The 23,833-nt window shown below is 40.8% G+C and overlaps 1 protein-coding gene across 1 annotated transcript; it reads right to left on the reverse strand.

The window, feature by feature from the left end:
* Window positions 1–9,315: 9,315 nt before the first annotated feature.
* On the reverse strand, window positions 9,316–23,607 carry LOC139451998 (uncharacterized). Its single transcript, XM_071233278.1, has 2 exons — window positions 23,571–23,607; window positions 9,316–10,205 (listed from the first exon to the last, which is right to left on the reverse strand). The coding sequence occupies exons 1-2, from the start codon at window positions 23,605–23,607 to the stop codon at window positions 9,316–9,318; spliced, it is 927 nt and encodes a 308-aa protein (XP_071089379.1).
* Between the last annotated feature and the right edge of the window lie 226 nt (window positions 23,608–23,833).

Below are 23,833 nucleotides of genomic sequence, written 5' to 3' on the forward strand. Positions count from 1 at the left end.
TGGCTCTAACTGGGGAGCCTCCAAAGATACTCTCCTCTCTCTCTACATATCCCTAATTAGATCAAAACTAGACTACGGCTGCGCCATATACAACACCCTAAACAACTCTCTATCCAAAAACCTTGACTCAATACAATATCAGGCTCTCAAACTCATTACACGCACCCAACATGGCACCTCCTACACCTCACTTCAGGCCTTAACAGGAGAAATGCCACTAAGTCTACGCAGGGAACAGCTAAGCTTAAATTTCTGGGCCGCGTCCCAATCAAACCCTCTCATCCAAAACTTAATAAACCAAAACATCAGCCCTAAAAACCAAGCTCTAGCTCGTAAACACCCCTTACTTACCCCAATATCCCAAAGAATAACAAACTACCTAAATGAACACCAAATTAAAAATCTTAAACAAAACTGCAAACAATCAAATATCTTCACCCCTAAACTTAAAATACCCAAAATAGACACAACACTAGCTAGCCAAATAAATAAACAAATCGACCCAAACATAGCTAAAACTACCACACTTGCATACATACACAAAAATTGGCCAAATTGGTGTCACATTTACACGGACGGATCCTCAGATCCGACCTCCAAACACACAGGTTTCGGAGTCCATACCACACAACCAACTAAAACCACACAATCCTTCCGACTCCCAAATAACCAATCAATATTCACGGCCGAACTAATGGGCATGGCCTCAGCCCTCCACAATCAAGAATCCAAAAACAACCAAAAAATCCTAATACTTACTGACTCCCTAAGTGGACTACAAGCCCTCCAAAACAAAAATACCAAAAACCGACCTAAATTAATAAATCAAATACTTAAAAGCTCCAACGACCTAACAAAAGCAGGCAAACAAATAACCTTCTTGTGGATACCCGCCCACGTAGGAATATACGGTAATGAAAACGCCGATAAAGCAGCTAAACTATCCCTTAAAATCCCAGAAATAAGCTTAAACTTACCCATCTCAAAAACAGAAATTAAAAGTGTAAACAAACAAAAAATCACAAAAAAATGGCATAACCTATATCTAAACTCAAATAGCAAAATCAAAAGAGTGCTCAGCAAACCACTAACCAAACCAAAAATTCTCCATCCATCAAAAAAAATCGACAGAGTAATCACTAAACTCCAAACAGGACACACCAACCTAAATAACCACCTAAAAAATTTTAAAAAACACACTACAGGTAACTGCCCACACTGCAAACAACCAGAAACCCCAGAACACGCACTCATCCACTGCACACACTACCTAACACATCGAACCGCATTACAAACCACCCTCAATCTAAACAAGGCTCTCACTCTAGAAGCAATACTAAACCCACAAAATAAACTAGAAAACTTCAAGGCCTTAGGCGTATTCTTAATAAAAACGGAACTAATAAAACGCATCTAAAACCATAATAACCTACCAAATCAAAATCACATAAACAAACAATCATCCACCATACCCAGCTCCCTTAGTTCTCCTCCCCAACCCCATCAGCATCTATTCCAAATCTCAAAATTCCCAAATTCTATATAAGCAACCCCTAAAGCCCCCTCTTGGGTTGCACAGACCACCCTCGCCCCTTTCGGAAACACATTAAATGGCCTGGCCGGGCCCGTGTGCGAAATACGCATCAGTCGGAAAGCGCACGTTAAATCTCCAAAGTAAGTAAGTAAGTAAGCCCTGTCCATCTATTGCTTGATAAAGGTGTTAGGATCTACACCGAAACGTCGCACTAATTGTAATAAAGAAGTTGTTCATCCATAGAACTCGTCTTACTTCATCACTCCAACTTCTAAATGCCACTGTATTCATTGCCTGACGTCACACAGCACTAATCCTGCCATGTGACGTCAGCATGTAAACAAACCAGACAATCAAGTGATTGATGAACCAGAAAATCCAGTGACAAGATAGTACCGTTACTGATTTTGTTGACACCAAAAAACACGATATGTTAATTTTGAATTACGCCTGCTGTGTACAAGTGCAGAGATTTTGCTTCTTATAAGTAATAAAAAAACGTTTAAGAAATATATTCGTTATGAAACAATAACAACTTGACCCAAACGTTTCTTTTGTAGTTAACTCCGCATTGATAAATGCTGATGATATAAGGGACTTCAGCCGGTTACAGGCCGGCAAAGCCACATTTCGAAAATAGATAGCCCAAATTGATGTGGCTCTCGCGGCAATGGTTATGGTTGCGTGAGTGTATAATGTGGCTCTCGCGGCTACGCTGTCAAAACATGCTTTGTGATTCTAGCATGTTACCGTATATAACAAAACAAGTCTTGTTTTCTCATTTTTTATTCAACAAGGATAACATATTCATCAAAACTTTACATTGTTGAATATGAATAGCATATAAATATCATAATAGATTTTATGTCATTACTGCAGATGAAGGAGGTCGCCCAAGTGGTCAGCATAATCCATCTCACTCAGGTGTTGGTTCAGGAGCTGGATCTTGAGGGACGCAATACGTGCATCGATTGCCTCGTACTTCTTTCTTCGTGAAGGTTCTGACCACTGGTGAGAGTCTCAGGACTGCAACCTCTTTGAGTGACTGCTCTCGCTGAAATAGCTTCACTACCTCGTAGATGTTCGGGTGGCACTTCCTGGCAAGTTTCTTTATCTTGTTGTGCCACCCTTCCAGGTGATTATTGGTACGGTGGCCTTGGTTTTCGAAATGGTTCCAAATCTCTGGCATGAAGGCCCTTCCTTGAACCCAACTGGTTGTCACGTAGTCCATGAAGGCAGTCACATTAGGGCAAGCAGGAGAGTCAGCAATGGCATCAAGCCACACATCATCCACTTTGTCACGAGGTACTAGAGGGAGGGCAGCAGCTCTTCTCACCAGCTTCTTCACCTCCTTTTCTTCCTTATAGTCCATCACCAGACCTTTTTTCTGCATCCTCCTCCAGATACATTGGGTGAAGTGAAAGAAACACCCTCTAACTAATGTCCCAGGGAATGTTCGATGTTCTTGTCTGTAGTGAAGATGAGGATGTAATTTAAATGTGGGACACTCATTTAAAGGTATCGGTAATCAGATTAATTAATTACTCGCTAGAATAGGTGAAATGCTCTCAGCTGAAAATGTGGCTCTACCGGCAATAGCCATTTCTGAAATGTGGCTCTCCCGGCTAGACACCCTTCAGCCCACCAGAAGAAACATCGACCCAGTTTAAATAAATAGATATTGTCAATGCAAGATAATTAACCAGACTAGATTTTCGTCCGAAAAAGATTCCATTTGGCGTAAAAGGCAAATAGCTGTGGAAATTATGCAAATGGACCACTGAAAATCAGTGATGATACTAGGTACGAGCGGTACGCATTACTAGGACACCTCTAGGCAGTTAACCAGTCTAGCCTTCACCTCTTTCGGGAACGGTCACGCTGGTGTATGGGCAGTATATCTTTTCGCCTAAACAATGATCTATCTATTGCCATGTCCTGAAATATATGTTCCGTGATTCAATGATCCATCAGGGTTGACCAAGACTGTTCATAGTGTAATAGTAAACGACTTTCTAAGCGGGGTGGTAGGATCGCTTTGTTGACTTTTTGCAATCGGTACTTAAAGTGTTGCCCTTGGTGTCTGAATATCACACTTTTAAAAACGAAGTCTAGTTTCATTGTATAGGTACCCATGTCTATGTATTATCAGCGATCAAGCTAAATGCACGCAGTTCGGTATGGAGGCTAGGCGATGCGGTACGCGAATTGTGAAGGTCTTATGCAACTTAAAGTTCGTCAGTAAATGTTGTTGCAACACACGTATATATCAGGTGTATAATTGAGCGATAGTTTTCATGATTGATAATTCCAGGATCGAAGTAACTTTGCACTCTTTCCTCTGCGAAGTCATTGGCTGTTAGATAGCCTGGGCTAATGGCGACATGGCTCTAGTTCCAGACTTTAAGCAAACTTTTTGAATTCGTCAGAGCTGTACATGGATTCCGTTATCTGACTCGACTATCTCCGGAATGCTGTGACGTGCAAAGAAACCTTTTAGCTTCTGAATGACTGTTTCCGATTTTGTGTCGTGGAGACTTGCGACTTCAAAGAACCAGCTGAAGTAATCAAGGCAACAACGTAGCTGTGGCCTTCCATTTGGAATAAGTCTGTACCTATCATTTGCCAGGGTCGTGATGGTATTTCATGAGGTTTGAGTGGTTATTTAGGATTTGACATTTGATTTTCTTGACAGATGCTGAAGCTTGAGACTAGATCGTCTATCTGGGAAGACATTCCTAGCCAGTACATTACATTATATGCACGACGTTTGGTTTTCTCCGTGCCCACGTGTCCAACATGTACTTTGTCAACAGCAGAGAAGATGGATTATGTTTAGTCTCAAACAGTCTGCAGACCTATTATGGAAGGGCCTTCGGTGTCCAGTATTATGAACTTTTCAGATGATGTTAAGTTTTTGTGTGTGCAAACCAGTGTTATTTCCCATGCGGGCCTTGTATTTTGATTCCACCATAAGGAGAAGGTTGATGTGTGCCGGTTCCATGGCTGTGGTTTAGCTTATGTCCTTATTTTGATACAGCTTTTCTGGAATGATTTACGCCATTGCACCTGTATCGATTTTGAAAGTTACTTCATTGGTGACAACTTGTTGGCTCAGCTTTAATTCCACTAATGCTTGACCGTCATATTTGACGTCTTGATCTGTAGTGTTAATGTAGTCTATGTACAGTTCAGCGCAGTAGGATGTTGCATCGCCCCGACCCTGTGCTGCGTAATAGCTTGGTCTTCCCATTCTTCATTAAGTATGTGTGTGGTTTTGGCACCTTTTACATTACTTGCGCTGATACCCGTGAACATTCCGGGGAAGAATAGGCCTTCAGCAACCCATGCTTGCCGTAAAATGTGACTATGCTTGTCGTAAGAGCGACTAAGGAGATCGGGTGGTCAGGCTCGCTGACTTGGTTGATGCATGTCATCGATCTCAATTGCGTGGGTCGATGCTCATGATATCAATCACTGGATTGTCTGGTCCAGGCTCGATTATTTACAGACAGCCGTCATATAGCTGGAATATTGCTGAGTGCAGCGTTAAACAACAAACCAACCAACTTGCGCTGATGCTTATTTGCTCGGCAGTGGGCACTGGCTTGAGGACGTATGTGATCTATTGCCGCCTTCTCCACATGCATCTGACTGTTTGTACCTTCTTTTAGGTGTTACACTCCTATCAGATTGTCCTTGGCCCCATTGACCTAACCTTTGTCGCTGCTGTAGTTTGTAGTTCATCTTTTACTTCATTTTATCCATCCAAATACTGCTGATAGGTTTTTTATCACCCTCAATGCCTTTGATTTGGGCCTGTGCCAGTTCATGTGTCTTTGCTATGTCTATTGACGAGAGTTATTTTCTAAACCGGTGGGCGTTTGTTCCTCAGAAATTTTATCTCTTACTTGGTCATCGGTTTGGGTTTATATTTGCAATCTCTCACTGAAAGCTTGATTTTAGTAATGAAGTCGTCTTGTGTTTCACCAGGCACTCCACAGAAATAGGAATCGTGCATGGATCACGTTCGACTTTGGCTTCTGTCACCATTACTGATGCTTAGTGTGCTAAAGACGTCTCTGCCCTCTTCATTCACCCAGATTAGCAGGAAACCTATCTTTTCCGCTTTATCTTTACCGCTTTATCTTTTCCGCTTTATTTTTACTGCTTTATCTTTACCGCTTTATCTTTTCCGCTTTATTTTTACCGCTTTATCTTTACCACTTTATCTTTACCGCTTTATCTTTACCGCTTTATCTTTTCCGCTTTATCTTTTCCGCTTTATCTTTACCACTGAGAGGTCCGGTGAACATGAGGTCAACATGCTGGCCAGGTATTCGCGACTCCCAGTTCATTGGACGTGCAGAGAGTCGACTTGAACCCATGTTTAGGTGTTCTACTTTACTTCCGACACCAAGTAATGCTCGTTGTTTGCCTGTTTCATGATTGAGAACTCCGGAATTGAAGTATTTTCAATATTTAATGATACCACGTTCATCATAGTAATCGGAGGCACGGGTGGCCCAGTCGTCTAAGGCGCCGCGATTCGCTGTGCAGAGTTGATTCCCTTTGGCACGCCAGAAACCTATGATTGTGGGTTGGAATCCCGGTTCGCCCCTATAATGTTTCAAGGTTTGTCAGCACCATACCCGTGCTTGTGGGTTTCACCGAAGTGATAAACGTCTGAGACCTGCATCACTTCAGGCCACGATGTAACTGCAATACTATTAAAAGCGGCGTGAAACCCAACTCACTCACTCATCATAGTAATCATACATGTAGGTTCCATCTATGTTCTCATCACCAAAACGAGGCTCTTTGCTACAGGTATGTACAAATGAGCTAATAATAGCGTTCAAAAAAATCATTACACATATAATAATACAATTTTATGGATGAATGGTGGATGTTTGTTGCCAATTTAAACCTTGATTACATTTCAATTATGATAAATGAAAGATAGATATTGTAATGACATTTAAAAAAATTAAATATTGGATAAAGGAGATCCTTTATGTTAGTTTAAACATCCATATTCATGGGTATTTATACCAACTACATTTTTTCATCCTTTAAATTAAAGACTCATTTTCAATCTTTATAATGATGGTTGTGTAAGCATTGCAGAGTCTATATAAAAGATAAAGCTCATTATTAATTTCATTAAACCTTGATTTTTACGTTTTCTTATTATAAACTGATGTATCCCCCCCAAAAAAACAATTCCTCACAAACAAATAAATAATGATATTGTTTTTGCTCTTTACATCAATAGATACATTCATTGCACAATGTTATAATTTTATTTGATATCTTTGTATACTTGTGCATGTGTACTAGTAGATTACACATGCATGACTTTTTGAAAGTCATAATATATAAGTATAATTTGTTATATGTATTAACAAAAACTAGTAACATAAATAAATGGATGAATGAATTAACACCTTTGATGGCACATTTTTCAAGGGGCGGAATGATATGAGTAAATATTTTATTTCAAATTATGACAGGTGTGTTTATTGCAACTGATTGGTTGTTGGGCGCATGGTAGATTTTCATTTGGAATATATCCAATAAATATTGTCAGAAGTGAAAAATACATGAAATAAGATTTTAGAGGAAACGTTGATATAAAAGTTACATTTTAAATCATTTGTTTTTTCTGAACGTTATTTATTCTTCAATTATTAGTAAAGGCACGGATCCGTAAAAAGAATTTATGATGTTGGAATGCAGCCATTGTTATTTTAAGTTTGCATTATTCCATCGATGCAATCTCAGGCTGACGAATGCCTCGCGTTTTCTGACGTAGAAAATACCGTGGCAATATACTAGTAGTACCGTTTTTCATGTCGTTTTTCCCGATCTTCCATGGTGTCAATCCGTGTTTTAGCTGAAGACTGAACATATGTTGATATTCTACACAAAAGATTACTACATAATACGTGCTAGTTAAAAATATTCAGTCGTAAACGACCGTTTTTAGATACAGTGTCACAGTGGCTCCGTCTCTACACGTCACTAGTCGCACACTGATCCGGGAATCAGACGCAAAGCGACAGGCTGGACCGCCCCTTACATCATTTCAAAAGGAGAGTTATTTGCCCTTTGTGATAAGAAGATCGCCAATTTCGTGGATCGATATTCATGATGTTTTCTGAATTCTTTGAACAAGATTCGGTTATTTGCAGACCGCCGCTAGAATATTGCCGAGTGCGACGTTGAACAACAAATTAAATTGAAAAAATTAAGAAGTTATCACTGGAATAGGTTAGGCACACTTAGAATATCGCTGCACTTCAGTGATTGAAAGTGATCATTTTCAGTGTTTTGTAAGTTTATCGTTTGTATGGTTGTATGTTCTATTTCCAAACTTTTCAATGTAACCACTTTGATGGTTCTCAGTGTTGCTTAAATAATTTCACTAAAAAACTACTTCAGATATCAGGGAGTCAGGGCGTTAAAGTAAACATTCCTGATAATTATATCATCCTTTATCATCCTTTATCATCCTTTATTTCACTATTCTATCATGGTAAATGCATGGACCCATTCGCAACCATACCACAATTGTGGGTCCTATTCGAGTGACACGGCGTTGAGAGATGACAGTCCAATGAAATACACATATGTGAGAGAGATACTCCTATGTGGGGTGAGGTGAAATGGGGTTAAACGTCGCGTCCAAGATTATTGCACTCATATAGCGACGTGCATGCACGTCTGTGTGTGTGTGGCTACTAGTCCGGACTGATGCCGATGAATAGTGCTAGCACACTGGGATACCATGCCGCAGTTTAATATGAATACCCCACTCAGAAACAGTATACTGACTCCGAGCCGACCAGTCCTCGTTTGAGCCTCTTAATGCCGAGCGTCAGACAGGGTAACAACAAGTACCATCTTTTAACGTCCTTTGGTATGACGGGGATCGAACCCCGGACCTTCCGCTCTCCGGGCGGACGCTCTACCACTAGACCACGGAGGCGGTCAGATACTCCTCAGGAAGTTAGTGACCTGAAAGAGGGACATTATGACGTCATTTAGGGTTCTACCGGTAGGGAAGGACATGCTACCTTTTTCGCGAACACCTGGTGTCATCACTGACTTCCAGTGGCCCATTCATGTACTTTTCACAGCTATTTTGCCCTTTACGCCATTTTGAATCTGTTTCCGTGGATAGTCGAGACTGCTTATTGTCTGGCGCTGACTTTCACATTTACCAAAACGAGCCATGGATACTAATGGCGGGGTGTTCTCTTTTTGCCGGCACGTATTGTTTCGGGATTAAAATCAGTGGCCCGTACTAAATCCCTAGAACAATGGGGATTACGGCTGTAGTCTGTATTTTAAATGCAAGTATGCAGGCAAATAAGGGGAAAAAAGTAAAGTTTATCACATTGTTTTTATTGCATATAACACATTTTAATTTTTTAATTTACTAAATATACATGACATAATACACATTTTTATTACATATACATTTAAAGTAAAGTTTATCACATTTTGTTTTTATTGCATATAACACATTTTAAATTTTAAATTTACTAAATATACATGAATATGAGTTAATACACATGACATAATACACAAATTTACAATCCCACAAGATGAGAAACAGCGTCACCATAAACAAGTGGTGGGATGGAACCCGTTAAGAGTCTATGTTTTTGAATGTCAATTCTTTCCTCCAGGTTTCTATATTTTCTTCGTTTTGGTCTCAGGGAACCACCGGCCTCCAGCCAAAGAATGGTCACTTCATTGTAGCATTGTTCTCATTTGATGATGTTAATCCATTTGAACATGTTTGGGTGGCTTGCTGCAGTGTTGTTAAGTTTGGAATGCCACCCTCCCACATGATTGGTGGTTCTGGGGCCAGTTGTGCAGAAGTGGTTCCACATCAACCTATACCCTCCCTCGACCCAAAACTCGGTGACGTAATCAGCAAAAGCTGAAATACCAGGCATGTCCATGCCAAAATCTTCCAGTGCATTTAACCAAAAGTCAACTATATCACACATTTTTATGAGGGGGAGAGCGGCAGCACGACGCACAAACTGCTTCACGTCGGGGTTGTTGTGGAATGATGTCTGAAGTCCATAACGTTGAGCTCCTTTCCAGACAGCTTTTCTGAAATGGAACATGCATCCTTTCAACTGGCACTGAAAGGATATCCGTGCAGCATTTTGAGCAGCTACCTCAAAGTCCATGAATATTGCTTTCGGTTGGAGTCGCATGTTGAGCAGTTGGGCTTTCTCTTTGATGATCTGGAACAATCTGATGTATGTTGTCTGTTTCTTGGCGGGGAGAAGGGCATACACAAGTGGAAACATTTTACCATGGACGAACGCATGTATTGTATATATCTGATAGAACAGATTTGGACACATGCTGAATGTACCGTCACAGAAGTATGTTTCAGCTGCAGCAAGGTGACGAAGGTTATTGGCAGTAGAGAAGATCATCAATTTGTTGTTGTCTTCAGAGTGCAAAAGGAAGCGGTCTCCGGTTGTTGTCTGCTTGTAGTTGTCAGGTAGGTTGATGCCTGATCGTATGGTTGGTAGAGGCGGTCGCACCTTGGTCCTAGACTTGTAAAGTACCGTGTCGACTTTGTATAGGGTTGGAATCACCTGCACAACTTCATCACCTTCACTAGTACGAAGTTCTGAAAAAAATAGAAATAAATTTATGAATATTTATATATATATTAACTAAATGTAGAATTTATGACAAGAAAAAAGTAAATGGAATAGATAAAAATTATTAACTTAAATATCTTATATGATGGTAAAAATACTTACTGTTTAGCTCTTCTTGATAGATAGTAGGCACTGGTCTGTGTCCACTTTCACGAGATCCCTCAGGCCATTGATGAATAAGTCCACCTTGATCATGGCACCGTCTGCTACATGGTTGTGGGTGTTCCTGTATGTTCTAACCAGGTTGTTGGCAGTGTTTATGGTTGCAGGACAACCTTTCTTACAGCATCTCCAGTGGACAGTTTGATTTCTTCTTGACTTTACTCTAAACTTATATCCATTGAATACTAAACTCTGGCCACCCCAGGAATTGGGAACAAATTGCACACGTGCCTCTGCCATTGGAGACTTACTTACTTACTTACTTACTTACTTACTTACTTACTTACTTACTTACTTACTTACTTACTTACTTACTTACTTACTTACTTACTTACTTACTTACTTACTTACTTAGGGGGTCTAGGGGTTACTCATATAGAATTTGGGAATTTTGAGATTTGGAATAGATGCCGATGGGGTTGGGGAGGAGAACTAAGGGAGCTGGGTATGGTGGATGTTTGTTTGTTTTTGTGTTTTGATGTGGTAGGTTATTGTGTTTTTAGATGCGTTTTATTAATTCCGTTTTTATTAAGAATACGCCTAAGGCCTTGAAGTTTTCTAGTTTATTTTGTGGGTTTAGTATTGCTTCTAGAGTGAGAGCCTTGTTTAGATTGAGGGTGGTTTGTAATGCGGTTCGATGTGTTAGGTAGTGTGTGCAGTGGATGAGTGCGTGTTCTGGGGTTTCTAGTTGTTTGCAGTGTGGGCAGTTACCTGTAGTGTTTTTTAATTTTTTTAGGTGGTTATTTAGGTTGGTGTATCCTGTTTGGAGTTGAGTGATTACTCTGTCTTGCCGTTGTTGTTGTTGTTTTTGCATTAGGTGTTTAAGAGGTCGCCTTCTGCCTAGGGAATTTCGGCTGACCTGTCCCTCTTTGGGACTCCTGTGTGTGAGAAGGGTTCTCATATCTATTGTGAGTTCGGTGTTCACATAATTTCTGTTTTTGTATTGATATGATTTCTATTTCCTTATATTGATATGATATTTAGCTAAATTAAATGCTTAATTCTAATACCATTCTACACCAACGTCTGGATACAAGTGACGTCATTGGTGTCCTCTTATAAATCTCTTGTTGTCTCATACTCGATAATCAAGTGTATTTTATTTCCAGTCTTACCGTACACTAACCTTGCTGTTTTATAACCCCCATGACACATGTCATATTTGATTACTTTTACTGAGTTCATTAATCATTGTGAACTGTGGTCAGTGAGTGAACTCCACTTACTAGAACGGACTATAATTTTGTAGGCACTGGACTGTTAATCCTAATCCTCTTGTAGCCAATTAAAGTGCAGGCAAAAAGAGATTACACCACTAATGGCATCCTTCATATTAAACTGGAAATAAAATACACTAGATTATCGAGTATGAGACAACAAGGGATTTATAAGAGGACACCAATGACGTCACTTGTATCCAGACGTTGGTGTAGAATGGTATTAGAATTAAGCATTAATTTAGCTATAAATCGTGCAGTATAGAAACCTTACAGCTGAGATTGAGTAATACTATATGTATTGTAGTGAAAAGGACAGATTTGCGTTTTTGCCATTAATCAAATTTAAGAAGTATATATTTTAAGTTTAATAGGTCTGATTTCAAACGACGTTAATTTGCACGAAAGATGATGAACAAGGGGGTTTTCTGATCAGGCGTCAGAAGCCTTGGAACCAAGTGTGCTGAAATCTTTGTCATGCTCAACTCTCTCACGAGATGTCTACAGTATTTGTGAGTCGTCGGTTGTCCATGATCATATCACGTATTTTATCAACATTCTCCTCAGTGGTGGAAAGTGAGTGAGTGTGGTTTAACAATAAATCCAGCAATGTCACGGCGGGGGGCACCAGAAATGGGCTTCACACATTGTACCCATGATGGGAATCGAACCCGGGTCTTCGGCGTGATGAGCGAATGCTTTAACCACTAGGCTACCCCACCGCCCCCTGTGGAAATTGAAGTGTTCCTGATCTTAGATCATCTTCGAGTCTCTCTCTACTCCCCTTTTGAACTCCGCTGCCCATCGTTTTACAGTGGCAAAGGGAGGAACATCATCCCTTAAAGTTGACACAATGTCATTATGCTGCCGGGGCGGTCGGGTATCCTACTGGTTAAAGTGTTCGCTCGTCACGCCGGAGACCCGGGTTCGAATCCTGACATGGGTAAAATGTACGAAGCCCATTTCTGGTGTCCCCCGCCGTGATATTGCTGGAATATTGCTAAAAGTGGCGTAAAACCATACTCACTCACTCATTATGCTGCCTGGTTGTGTATTTGGTTGACATGCATCCTGTAAGCATGGGCCATATTTACATAATACACGCCAACTGTTGTACTATACATCCTTCGTGGTTAGGCTCAGAACAATGGAAGAAAAATAAATCGTGTAAAATGCAGTGAGTGAGTTGGGTTTAACGCCGCTTTTAACAGTATTCCGGTTATATCACGGCGTAGTGAAATGCAGACTGATGATGGGCGAAGATGCTGAGGTGAGCTGAAATTGGGTTGAACGTCGCGTTCAAGCATATTTCACCCATCGAGGGACGTGTGTGCGTGCGTTCGTGTGTGTATGTGTGTGTGTTTGGCTGTGTGTAGTAGTCCAGTCCAGTTTAAAAGTAAGCCCAATTTATATTGACTCCGAGCCGACCAGTCCTTGTTTCATCCCGTGAAGGTCGAGCGCCAGGCAGGGTCAGAACAGATACCACCTTTCAGCGTCTTTTGGCATGATTTGTTTGTTGTTTGTTGTCTAACGCCGCATTCAGGAATATACCGGGCATATGACGGCGGTCTGAAAAAAACCCCATTGTATTCATATGCAAAATCGAACCGGGTAGTTGGGGGAGATGAGGAAACGATCTAACTACTGTGCCACCTATGCCTCCCCTTACAGTGAGTGTCTGTTCGTCCGCAGACCCGATGTGCGCGTCAGTACAGTGTTCAAAATTAAGCATTTAAGTCAAATGGTCATTGCCATAATGTCTGTATATAAATATAATCGATTCTGGACCAGACAATCCAGTGGCTGACATCATGAACATCGATCCACGCAATTGGAATACGATGACATGCATCCACCAAGTCAGTGAGTCTGACCACCCGATCCGGGTAGTCGCCTCTGAAGACCAGAGCGGGGATCAAAGGATGGATGAAGGAAATCAATGTTTCTTTTATAGCAAGACGGAAGTTTCATCATATAAATGCTGGACATGTTAATACGGAGATCAATGCCATTAGCAGAATACGTGGGCATTTCACAAGGGGTCAGGTAAACACATCTTGTAAGACGTCGATCAGTTTCTAAAACAGACGGCATTAATCCTTTGATTAAATTATATATATTTGAAACGCATGATTCTTCTTCTATACGGAGATCAATGCCATTAGCAGAATACGTGGGCATTTCACAAGGGTTCAGGTAAACACATCTTGTAAGACGTCGATCAGTTTCTAAAACAGACGGCATTAATCCTTTGATTAAATGATATATATTTGAAACGCATGATTCTTCTTCTATACGGAGATCAATACCATTAGCAGAATACGTGGGCATTTCACAAGGGTTCAGGTAAACACATCTTGTAAGACGTCGATCAGTTTCTAAAACAGACGGCATTAATCCTTTGATTAAATTATATATATTTGAAACGCATGATTCTTCTTCTATACGGAGATCAATGCCATTAGCAGAATACGTGGGCATTTCACAAGGGGTCAGGTAAACACATCTTGTAAGACGTCGATCAGTTTCTAAAACAGACGGCATTAATCCTTTGATTAAATTATATATATTTGAAACGCATGATTCTTCTTCTATACCTACCCTGCCTACTCCTCCTACGTCTATAGATATACAATAAACTACGGTTATAACGAACTCCAAGGGAACACTATTTTTAGTTCGTAGTAACTCTATTTCTTTACAAACATATACAGTCAGGTCTCGTTAATCCGACAATCGGCTTTATCCGACACAAATGATAGAAACCGATTTAATCAGTGCTATTTAGACCCGTTAATTCAACACTCTAGCACTCCGACTCCGACACACCTAATTTGCAACGAATTGCTGAAATCACTCTTTAATCAGTCTCGTTAATCCGACACAGTGATCAGCGTACTCCGTGGTCATCTGCCCACGAGTACACAGCCCGTGTTCTGATGCGAGACGAGTCGGCGAGTAGCTGCTTATTTCAACGGCTGCAGAGATAAACTTGCTTAACAAAAAACAATTAGTGATTTGAATAAACAAAACAGGATTAGACACATGCCTAGATTACCTCAATCTCATTAAAATCGGATACAAGTTCTCGCTACCGCTGAGGACATCCCATTACAGGTCACGTCAGAACGACATTTCGCGAACTTTGACCGACCAATGAAATAACTAGCAGGAAGTCGAAATTAGCCACTAAGAAAGCAGCTTTCTTAAGCATTGCGGCGCTAGTTTCAAATAAGCGACTTCCATACCAGACTATGCTTTAAAAATCAGTCATTTTTGAATCAGTCATACAGTCCGTAACAGTAGTTTTGTGTTAAACTTTAGTGCATTATTAGAAAACATATTCCGCTGACAATGTAACACAACAATATGAATATTTCATTTTTTCTTTTCCAACGTGTTCGTATCGTTATCTATCGTGTACTTGTCCAATTTTCGATCATGAACTTTTATACTACCTAATTTCGTTTATCCGACATAATCATATGCAACCAACAATGACGGATTAACGGGACTTGACTGTATACAGCATTATTATAATCAATGGTCGGGTCAAACTATAAGTTCGTTTTAACGGTCAGTTTGTTATAAGCGTGTTCGTTATAAACGTAGTTTACTGTATAACAGAAGCTAGTTGCTCCTGCTACATCTACGCCTTTGTCTACTACTACTGCCGATATTACAGCTTACATTACATCTACAACGATCACGACTATTACTTTTTATTCTACGGTTTCCAGTATTTTACGTTACGATTTATGCTTTGTTTTCGTCTTCTTCAGCGACCATTTCTACTACGACGTAATCCACTTCGTAATACCTCACACTCATTAATACTAGTACTTCTCCTACCGCCACAAGTATTACTGCCTCTACTGGTACAAATACTACTCCTTGTATAACCTCTATTTCATCTGTTTTGGTACTAGTCAGAAGTTGAACACAATTCTACTGCTACTGCAACTTCTACTTGCATGCGTATATTAAAGAAGAGAGTGAGTGAGTTAAGATTTACAGTCACATCGGCATTATTTCAGCCATATCGTGACTACAACAATTTAAACATACATACAAAATACGTGTAATCTTTCTAAAATACCTCAGCAAAGGACAGTAAAATAACTAGAGTATCACAGACATATTTAAAACTAGTATTGAACGACAAAACAATATTACTATACAGGACAAAACATGATAAAACGAGCTACAGATCGCCAGCAACCAAAGTATGGCCACCATACTGGGGACCGTGGGGACTTACAGTACTTCTGCTTCCTTCGCGGCTCCCGAGCAGGATTTACACCATGCCTTCAGTCGCTGGTGGTTATAGTCAATTGCAGCTATCAATTAAAACTAACAAATATACTACGATTAAAAATGATGTGGAACTTACATACTCTTTCAGGGGGGGAGCAATAATTTTACAGTACCTTAACCCCCTTCAAGAATACAGCCACTACCAATCACAGTTTGCACTTTTAATCTATCAATTTTTAAAACGACCGATAGACATTTTCAAAACAAATTAATCAAAATATTTCAAACAATTCAATTTCCTTTAAAAAAAAATAATTAAACGAGATCTTATTCCATTAAAAAGATCCTTGATAGTTGATGATTTGAAGTATTTATCCCTTTCGCCCTTAGGGATCAAACTGTCAAATTTTAAAAGTTAGATCTCTGCTTGGAGGGATCTTATTTATTCTTAGATCTCCCATAATGATACATGGCTTGGGGAGCTGGTCATAAAGTGCTTGAAGATCAGTTATATGAAGAGTGGAAGATGGAGGTACATATAGAGAACATAACGTGAAAACAATGTTCAAAGTTAAACGGACAGCAACAGCTTGAAGTGGTGTATTTAGAGGGACAAGACTGTGAATCACACCCTGCCTCACCAAGATTGAAGACCCTCCGGTGGCTTTAGGCCCTGGGGGAGAAAAGAAATGATGTGAAACGTACTGTCTAATGTCAATATGGTCAGTGTTTTTTAACTAGGTTTCTTGTAGACAAAATACTGATGGCTTACAATCCTGAATTAATAAATGCAAATCACTGAAATTATTCCGCAGTCCTCTGCAATTCCATTGGACAATATTAAGAGAGCCACTCATGGTGGCTCAACTGGTGACCTTGAACGGGAAGGAGGTCCATCCCCATGAGCAAGTAGAGTGGGAGTAACCTCAATCCTCAAAGGTTCATATGGATTATGAACCTCCACAGTGGTTGTAAGAGGAGAAGGCACCTCCAAAAGTTGGAGCTCTGATCCTACGTAATTTCTTTTCCTTTTTTTGTCAAGTGGGCTTCGCCCACTGCTTGAGTGTCATATGATTGCACTGGTTCATTTCTTTTTTCTTGTATGGGCTGAGCGTCTGTCTGAGAGGAAGATGATGATCTTAGTGGCTCATGCTGACATGTCTGAGAATGGTCGTCAAGGAGTATCTGATCATTCTTTATCCAAGAGATAGTTGTTTGACATGAGATTGAAACAGTTGTGACTTTGGGTAAGGGGAGGAAATCGCAGTTGAATATGTTTTGGATGGAGATTGAGATACAGTTGGAACCAACTTCTTTGCATCAAGGTACGAGATGTTGTTGGTATGTTTAATTTTCAAGATTTTAGTCTCCTGGATAAATAATGGACAAGATATCGATGATGCCATGTGCCCACCGGTGCAGTCTGAACACCACCTGAGCACCACCTGAGCACCACCAGAACATCACCAGAGCACCACCTGAGCACCACCACAGCGGAAGCATGCTTGGCACCGTGTCCAAACTTTTGGCATTTGTTGCACCGGAGTAGATTAGGTACATAGACCTCCACTCCGATGTTGAAGTAACCTGCTTTAATAGACTTTGGAAGAACTGTAAGAGAGAAAGTGAACAGATAAGTATTTATTTTTGTTATAGTTCCATCTTGTTGTTTCTTTGTAAACCGCTTAACAGCAGTTACACATGGACTTCTCAATTCATCCGTAATTCCTCTTTGCTCATGTTAGCCAGACAACGAGCGCGATCTCTGATAATTCCACGTGTAGAGTTCAGTGTCCTGTGTGCCGTTAACAAACTGCTGTAAAGACAGAAGGTTAACTGATTGTTGCCTCCATGCACACTCAACTAGGATTGAGCCATTTCGAAGGCGCGTAACATTCTTTACGTCTCCTAAGACACCTTGGATGCCCTTGGAGATCGCAAAAGGGTTTAAATGTAGTGTGTCGCCATCAACAGGAGCAATGACAACAAATCTTGGCCACGAATCCACAACATCATTTGATACATCCTCATCAGAAACAAAAGCATCAACGTGTCGACGTTTGTAGTTTTTGGTTGAACCAGAAGAATTTGGTTGAGACATGGTTGGAATAATATGATTCAGCGTCCATGCTCCCGACCCACCATCGAGTGTCAACAAGGACGGTGCCACAGTGGAAGCCAGCCTGTGAAACACCAGGGTAACATGGATGTTATATTCCAGAAACAGAGACATAAATAGCTGTTGTTACTAAAAGAAGAAATGTCAGGCTAGTTCGGCCCATAGCATTTTTCTTAAGAAACACAGAATTCAGCGGTCTATATCCCCAGATTGGCCCATGAGCCACCGCCTTCTGGCATAGGACTCTAGGCAATGTGAAGAATACAATCATTTTAAGAAAACGATTTATATATTAAAGAAATTGCTGTGATATTATCTAAAATATGACTTTTCCATGCACAGGGCATGGCGTGACCAGCCGATCGATAGAATCGGACCAATTCTACCATCCGTCTAGGTGAAGTAAGGGTCAAAGTGGTGTGTTGGGCAAAAGGAACACCGGTTCCTGGCTCAAGTGCCCTCAACCACCAGAATCCCGTCCTCCACCGACACAGGGACGCAACACACGGCAAACGGGTTGCCCAATTTGGTCGCCTTTTACGACCAGCAATGGGGCGCTGAGGACACATTCTACCCCGGGTCCACACAGGGGAAGAGCTATTAGCGTTACCCAGCACTCACCACGGGGAGGTTGCTCTTCTTTGTTTTACCTCCGCTACAGCACAAATACACCACCCTTAATGTTTCCCCCCCACGCCCACCCCCACCCCCACCCCCGGGACATGGGAGAGTGTACGTATCGACAGGAGGCGACATCACGACGACAGGAGGCGAAATCACGACGACAGGAGGCGGCATCACGACGACAGGAGGCGACATCACGTAAATGTCAACCATCGATGCCCACTTCTCGCCCGGACAGCGTTAATCTACCGCTCACACAACACTTCCGGTGCACGTGCGCCATCTTTGTTTGGCCTCGTGCTGACCTCTACTATTCCCCAAGAGCACGTGATGCAGTTGTGTTAAGTGCCTTCCGATGAGTTCACGCATGGCACAATATATGCGTGTAACATTCTATCCCTAACTTGAGATACAGATTTCCGACTACGAATTGTGTAATGTTTCAAGTAAAACCTTCTTTTGAACAGTGTTAGATTTGTAATGAGCAGTTGTTTGGTAAGTTATTTGGACATTCCGGGTGAACTGGTTAGATGAGATAAGATTAGTTTTATATCCACACTATTATGGTACAATTCTGTTTCATGTAGTGGTTGCAGATATGTTTAACAGGTCATATTCTAATTACGGGCGGTGGGGTAGCCAATTGGTTAAAGCGTTGGCTCGTCACGTCGAAGTCCTGGGTTCTATTCCCCATATGGGTACAATGTGTGAAGCCCATTTCCGGTGTCCCCCGCCGTGATATTGCTGGAATATTGCTAAAAGTGGCATAAAACCATACTCACTCATATTCTTATTAATATAGCATGATAAATTAACATTGATAGTTTTTTAAGGGTATCTTTATCAGTGGTTGACATGATCGATATGCATTTTCTGTTGTGTGGGATGTACATAAAATGGCTAAAAAACTAACAGAAAATGAAACTCATCTTCAATCACATTGACATCACATTGCTCACATATTCTCAATTCTCTAGCTATGTTTCTATGTCTGCCTACTTCGATCCTAAGTCTATGAGAGCTGATCAAAATTGTGCTAGTTAGTCTAAATCTTTTAAAATTGATATCAAACAAATAGTATTCTGGGGAAATATTTGTCTTAAAAAGCTTGTAATATTTGCATTTTTCTGAACTTAAAATATGCGAAGAGCATTTATGTATGTAGATATCCTTAAGTCTTTGGCGTATAAAAACTAAAAACGATTCTGGATTGGTAGGTACACATTGATAATAGTTAGAAGCAATGTCTTTATTAATTGCTTTCAAGTTGTAGTGGGTTGCAGTGATACCATGCTGCAGTTTAACCTGAATACCCCACTCAGACACAGTATACTGACTCCGAGCCGACCAGTCCTTGTTTTAACCCCTTAATGCCGAGCGCCAGACAGGGTAACAACAAGTACCATCTTTTAACGTCTTTTGGTATGACGCGGCCGGGGATCGAACCCCCGACCTTCCGCTCTCCGGGCGGACGCTCTACCACTAGACCACGGAGGCGGTCGATTATGTTTTGAACAAGCTCAGTTGCCTGTGTGTGTTGCTATTTTGCCTTTTACGCCCAATGGAATCTGTTTCGTCGGATAATCGAGACTGGGTCTTCTCTGGCGTACTATTTTATATGTATTGAAACAAATCACTTATTGAATTGTGATGTTGAAATTATGGTGTTTAAAGTTAATTCATATTGCAACATATGGATGTTATAAATGATGGCGATATTTGCAATTTGTTTTAAGTGACACACACAATGACTATGTGTGACATAACGTTTGAATAGATGTGTATTTGCTACATCAGTTAGGCACAGAAACCAGGAACTATTAATATCATTCATTTATGAACATTGGCAGTACCAAGGGTGTATCTCGTGCAGTAGGTATCATTGCTTTACCCTCCAAGCCAGCACTGTGAACCGGATACCTCTTTGCTAATCCTGTGCACGGAGCTTACAGTTACGTTGTTGCGGATCTCCCGCAGCGCCTTCAGTAATTAACTCCAGTCCGTGTGAGTTCCCTCGCTGGCAGCTTTGTGTGGGCCACTGACTGTCATTGTGGAGCGAAGCAGGGGTCTGCAGCTTACCTTAATGTTGACAAAGGGTTACACCTTGACGGCTCCAATTGTCCTATCAGAAGAAAAGCTGTTCCTCCGGTCATATTTACTATCCTATGACAAAGACTTGTAGGTTAATAGCCATGTATTTATAACATAGTTTCGCAATCTTGCATCAGAGCGAACAGTACAGTTTGGCCTCCATTTTCAACTATTGTGTCAACCCTCTTGTGTTTTGACCATTCTGCAAATATTCCACCAATATTCACCGTGGTAGACGGCGTGGGTCTACCAGTACTGATTATATCCAGAAGCTATTATTGGTCGTTCTGTTATTCTGTTATTGTTTCTGTAATATTGCCTCAGCTTCATACTTTCTTTGTCTGATTTTCCTTCATCAGCAGTCAGCAGTGATGGTGCTTCAACTGGGAATGAGGATTTATTGTATCCGGGTTTTTTTATTGCAAGTGCCAAAATTTAAATTAACTGAAACATTTTCTGTCACTCCATAGTGTCTGAAACAGAATTCACTTCAATCTATTTATTTACGCACGACTCTCCTATCGATCCAGTCTCTGTCTAGAACTCGTCCAACTACTAAAATGATTTGAGTTGTGATCAACTGTGAAAGAGACTAACTCACTTCGATCAGTCTTCGGAGGCACGGGTTGCCCAGTCGTCTAAGGGCACATCAGAAACCTATGATTGTGGGTTCGACTCCCGGTTCGCCCCAATTATATTTCTAGGTTTGTCAGCACCATACCCGTGCTCGTGGGTTTGACCGAAGTGTTAAACGACTGAGACCTGCATCACTTCGGGCTTTCCTCCCACATTAAGTTGACACGCCGTGATATGACTGGAATAATGTAGAAAGCGGCGTTAAACCCAACTCACTCACTCACTTACTCTTGTGTTGATAATCGTCACCTGCCATCTGTTGCTGTCTACCATTCGTTACCATTCCTTGACCGTCATCTCGCGTGACTGCTTATCTTTTACCAACTTGAAGGACTTGGCTCCCTGTTGTAGAAATGTCCACTCTGGGTAAATACGAAAAGACCGCCGACGGACATTTTTCTGAAACGCAGTTGAAGATAAGAAAAAGAAACCTTTTATTCCAATCGAATATGATCCTGATATGACCACAGATGGCGTAAAGTATACCTATAAAATGTCATCTTGGACTTGGATCTCGGATTTAATCTGTCCATAACATTTTATCAAGAAGAAAGTGCACCTGGCATTTCTAAATGCTGATGCAAAGTTGACGTATAAACACTACCTATCACAGACCTCGTGTAAATCAAGAAACTTACATGTACACGCAGATATGATCCCTTGATCATGGACAAATAGTAATCAGATACCTTGCAGTCCTATTAATGATATCCTATTAATAATATTTCTGTTGTGTCTAGTCAACATATGGTTGGAACAAAGATAACAGTTTACTGCAGAATTTAAAGTGCTAAAGAGCTATGTTTAATCCCTGATATATTCAGCATAAATATCTGGATAATACACATCACGGAACGTGACAATATATTGCAAAAATGAGAACTATAATCAAGTTCTGTATACTTGATTTAATTTCTATTTTTTTCTTATCTCCTAATACAGTGTAAGTAGGAATATTACTTAATAACATATAAATTAAAACTCTTTCCTAGTTCATAGTGCGTCTCTGCTAAAAGCAGAGTCGATTGTATGATTCCGACTACATCATGAGCATGTAAATAATAATCATAATAGTAATGATACTAGGTGTTCGTGAAAAGGTTTGCGTATCCTGCCTCACTTGTGGCACCCCTCACAAACACATGCAAAGGCAAGTCAATTGTTCATCTGACAAAGAGCGGGAACATATGTCAAAGTATGTCATAAGTCAAAATAGGTAATTGCATCGGACATCATTTGTCACTGATGCGTCAAATTTGGAAACGTCCTCCACATGTCTACCATAAAACATTGTCGTAGTCCCGTGGAGAGTATTTTGTCACTCCGAGTCTTTATTCATATATATAAGTATGAAGCAGATAAGGCTGGTCTCCTTTTTTCTAGTTCAGGTGGCAATTCAGTCGAAGGGAATGGGTTATTTGGTGATTATTGAATGATATCAGATCATCGATAAAATTCTAGGCCAAATTACCTTTTTTGACTTTGCCAATTCCGAGCAAAAAGTCCGATTCGCACGCATTCAGAAACAGACCCGCAATGGCGATACCTACTTCTTGCCTAAATGTCTTCCCCCAAGCTTTACATAGATGTTATTAGTCCAGCATTACACACATTGTTTTCTCAGTGAACTTCAAATGACATTTGCCTCCATTTTTGACAGATTCTCATAGACCTCTGAAGATAGAAGATAGACTGTATCGATGGTCATTACCTTTTGCATCAAGGCCCCATGGATCACTGAATGACATTTCCCTGTAAGTTTGTAATAGAGGTTGAAAAATCATTTTTTTGACAGAATTGAACTCTTTTCTGTGATTGTGAAAAGTGTAGCAAATCCTTTGAGTTTTTTGAGAATTCACATGGTACTTGGGGGCACGGGTGTTCCAGTCGTCTAAGGCGACGCGATTCGCTGTGCAGAGTTGCGTCCCTTGGACACGCCAGAAACCTATGATTGTGGGTTCGAATCCCGGTTCGCCCCAATTATGTTTCTAGGTTTGTCAGCACCATACCCGTGCTCGTGAGTTTCACCGAAGTGGTAAACGTCTGAGACCTGCATCACTTCGGGCTTTTCTCCCACATTAAGCTGACACGCCGTGATATAACTGGAATAATGTTAAAAGTAGGCGTTTAACCCAACTCACTCACTCACTTGTCAGTAGGAGTAACAACAAACCTTCCAAGCATTGTCAGTAAACTGACAATTTAATTGTTGTTCCGGATCTCACCTTGGGCCTGTGACACAGCTGTCGGCCTCTGCCTCATCCCTATACAGGGGCGGTGGGGTAGCCTAGTGGTTAAAGCGTTCGCTCGTCACGCCCAAGACCCTGGTTCGATTTCCGACATAGGTACAATGTGTGAAGCCCATGTGTGTCCCCCGCCGTGATATTGCTGGAATATTGCTAAAAGCGGCGTAAAACCATACTCAATCACACACTTATCTCTATATGAACATGTAACACAGCTGAGAGAATTATTGTGGCGAGTACAA

The sequence above is a fragment of the Haliotis cracherodii genome, unplaced genomic scaffold, assembly GCF_022045235.1.
Source record: "Haliotis cracherodii isolate W230 unplaced genomic scaffold, xgHalCrac1.p SCAF_9, whole genome shotgun sequence".
NCBI lineage: Eukaryota > Metazoa > Mollusca > Gastropoda > Lepetellida > Haliotidae > Haliotis > Haliotis cracherodii.

What these genes read in the sequence shown, in the direction of transcription:
- LOC139451998 (XM_071233278.1), bottom strand. Translation starts at nt 23,607, where the DNA reads ATGAGGCAGAGGCCGACAGCTGTGTCACAGGCCCAAG. An exon ending in AGCTGTGTCACAGGCCCAAG is followed by an intron (nt 10,206 to 23,570) that starts GTGAGATCCGGA and finishes TATTTTTTTCAG; the next exon opens with AACTTCGTACTAGTGAAGGT.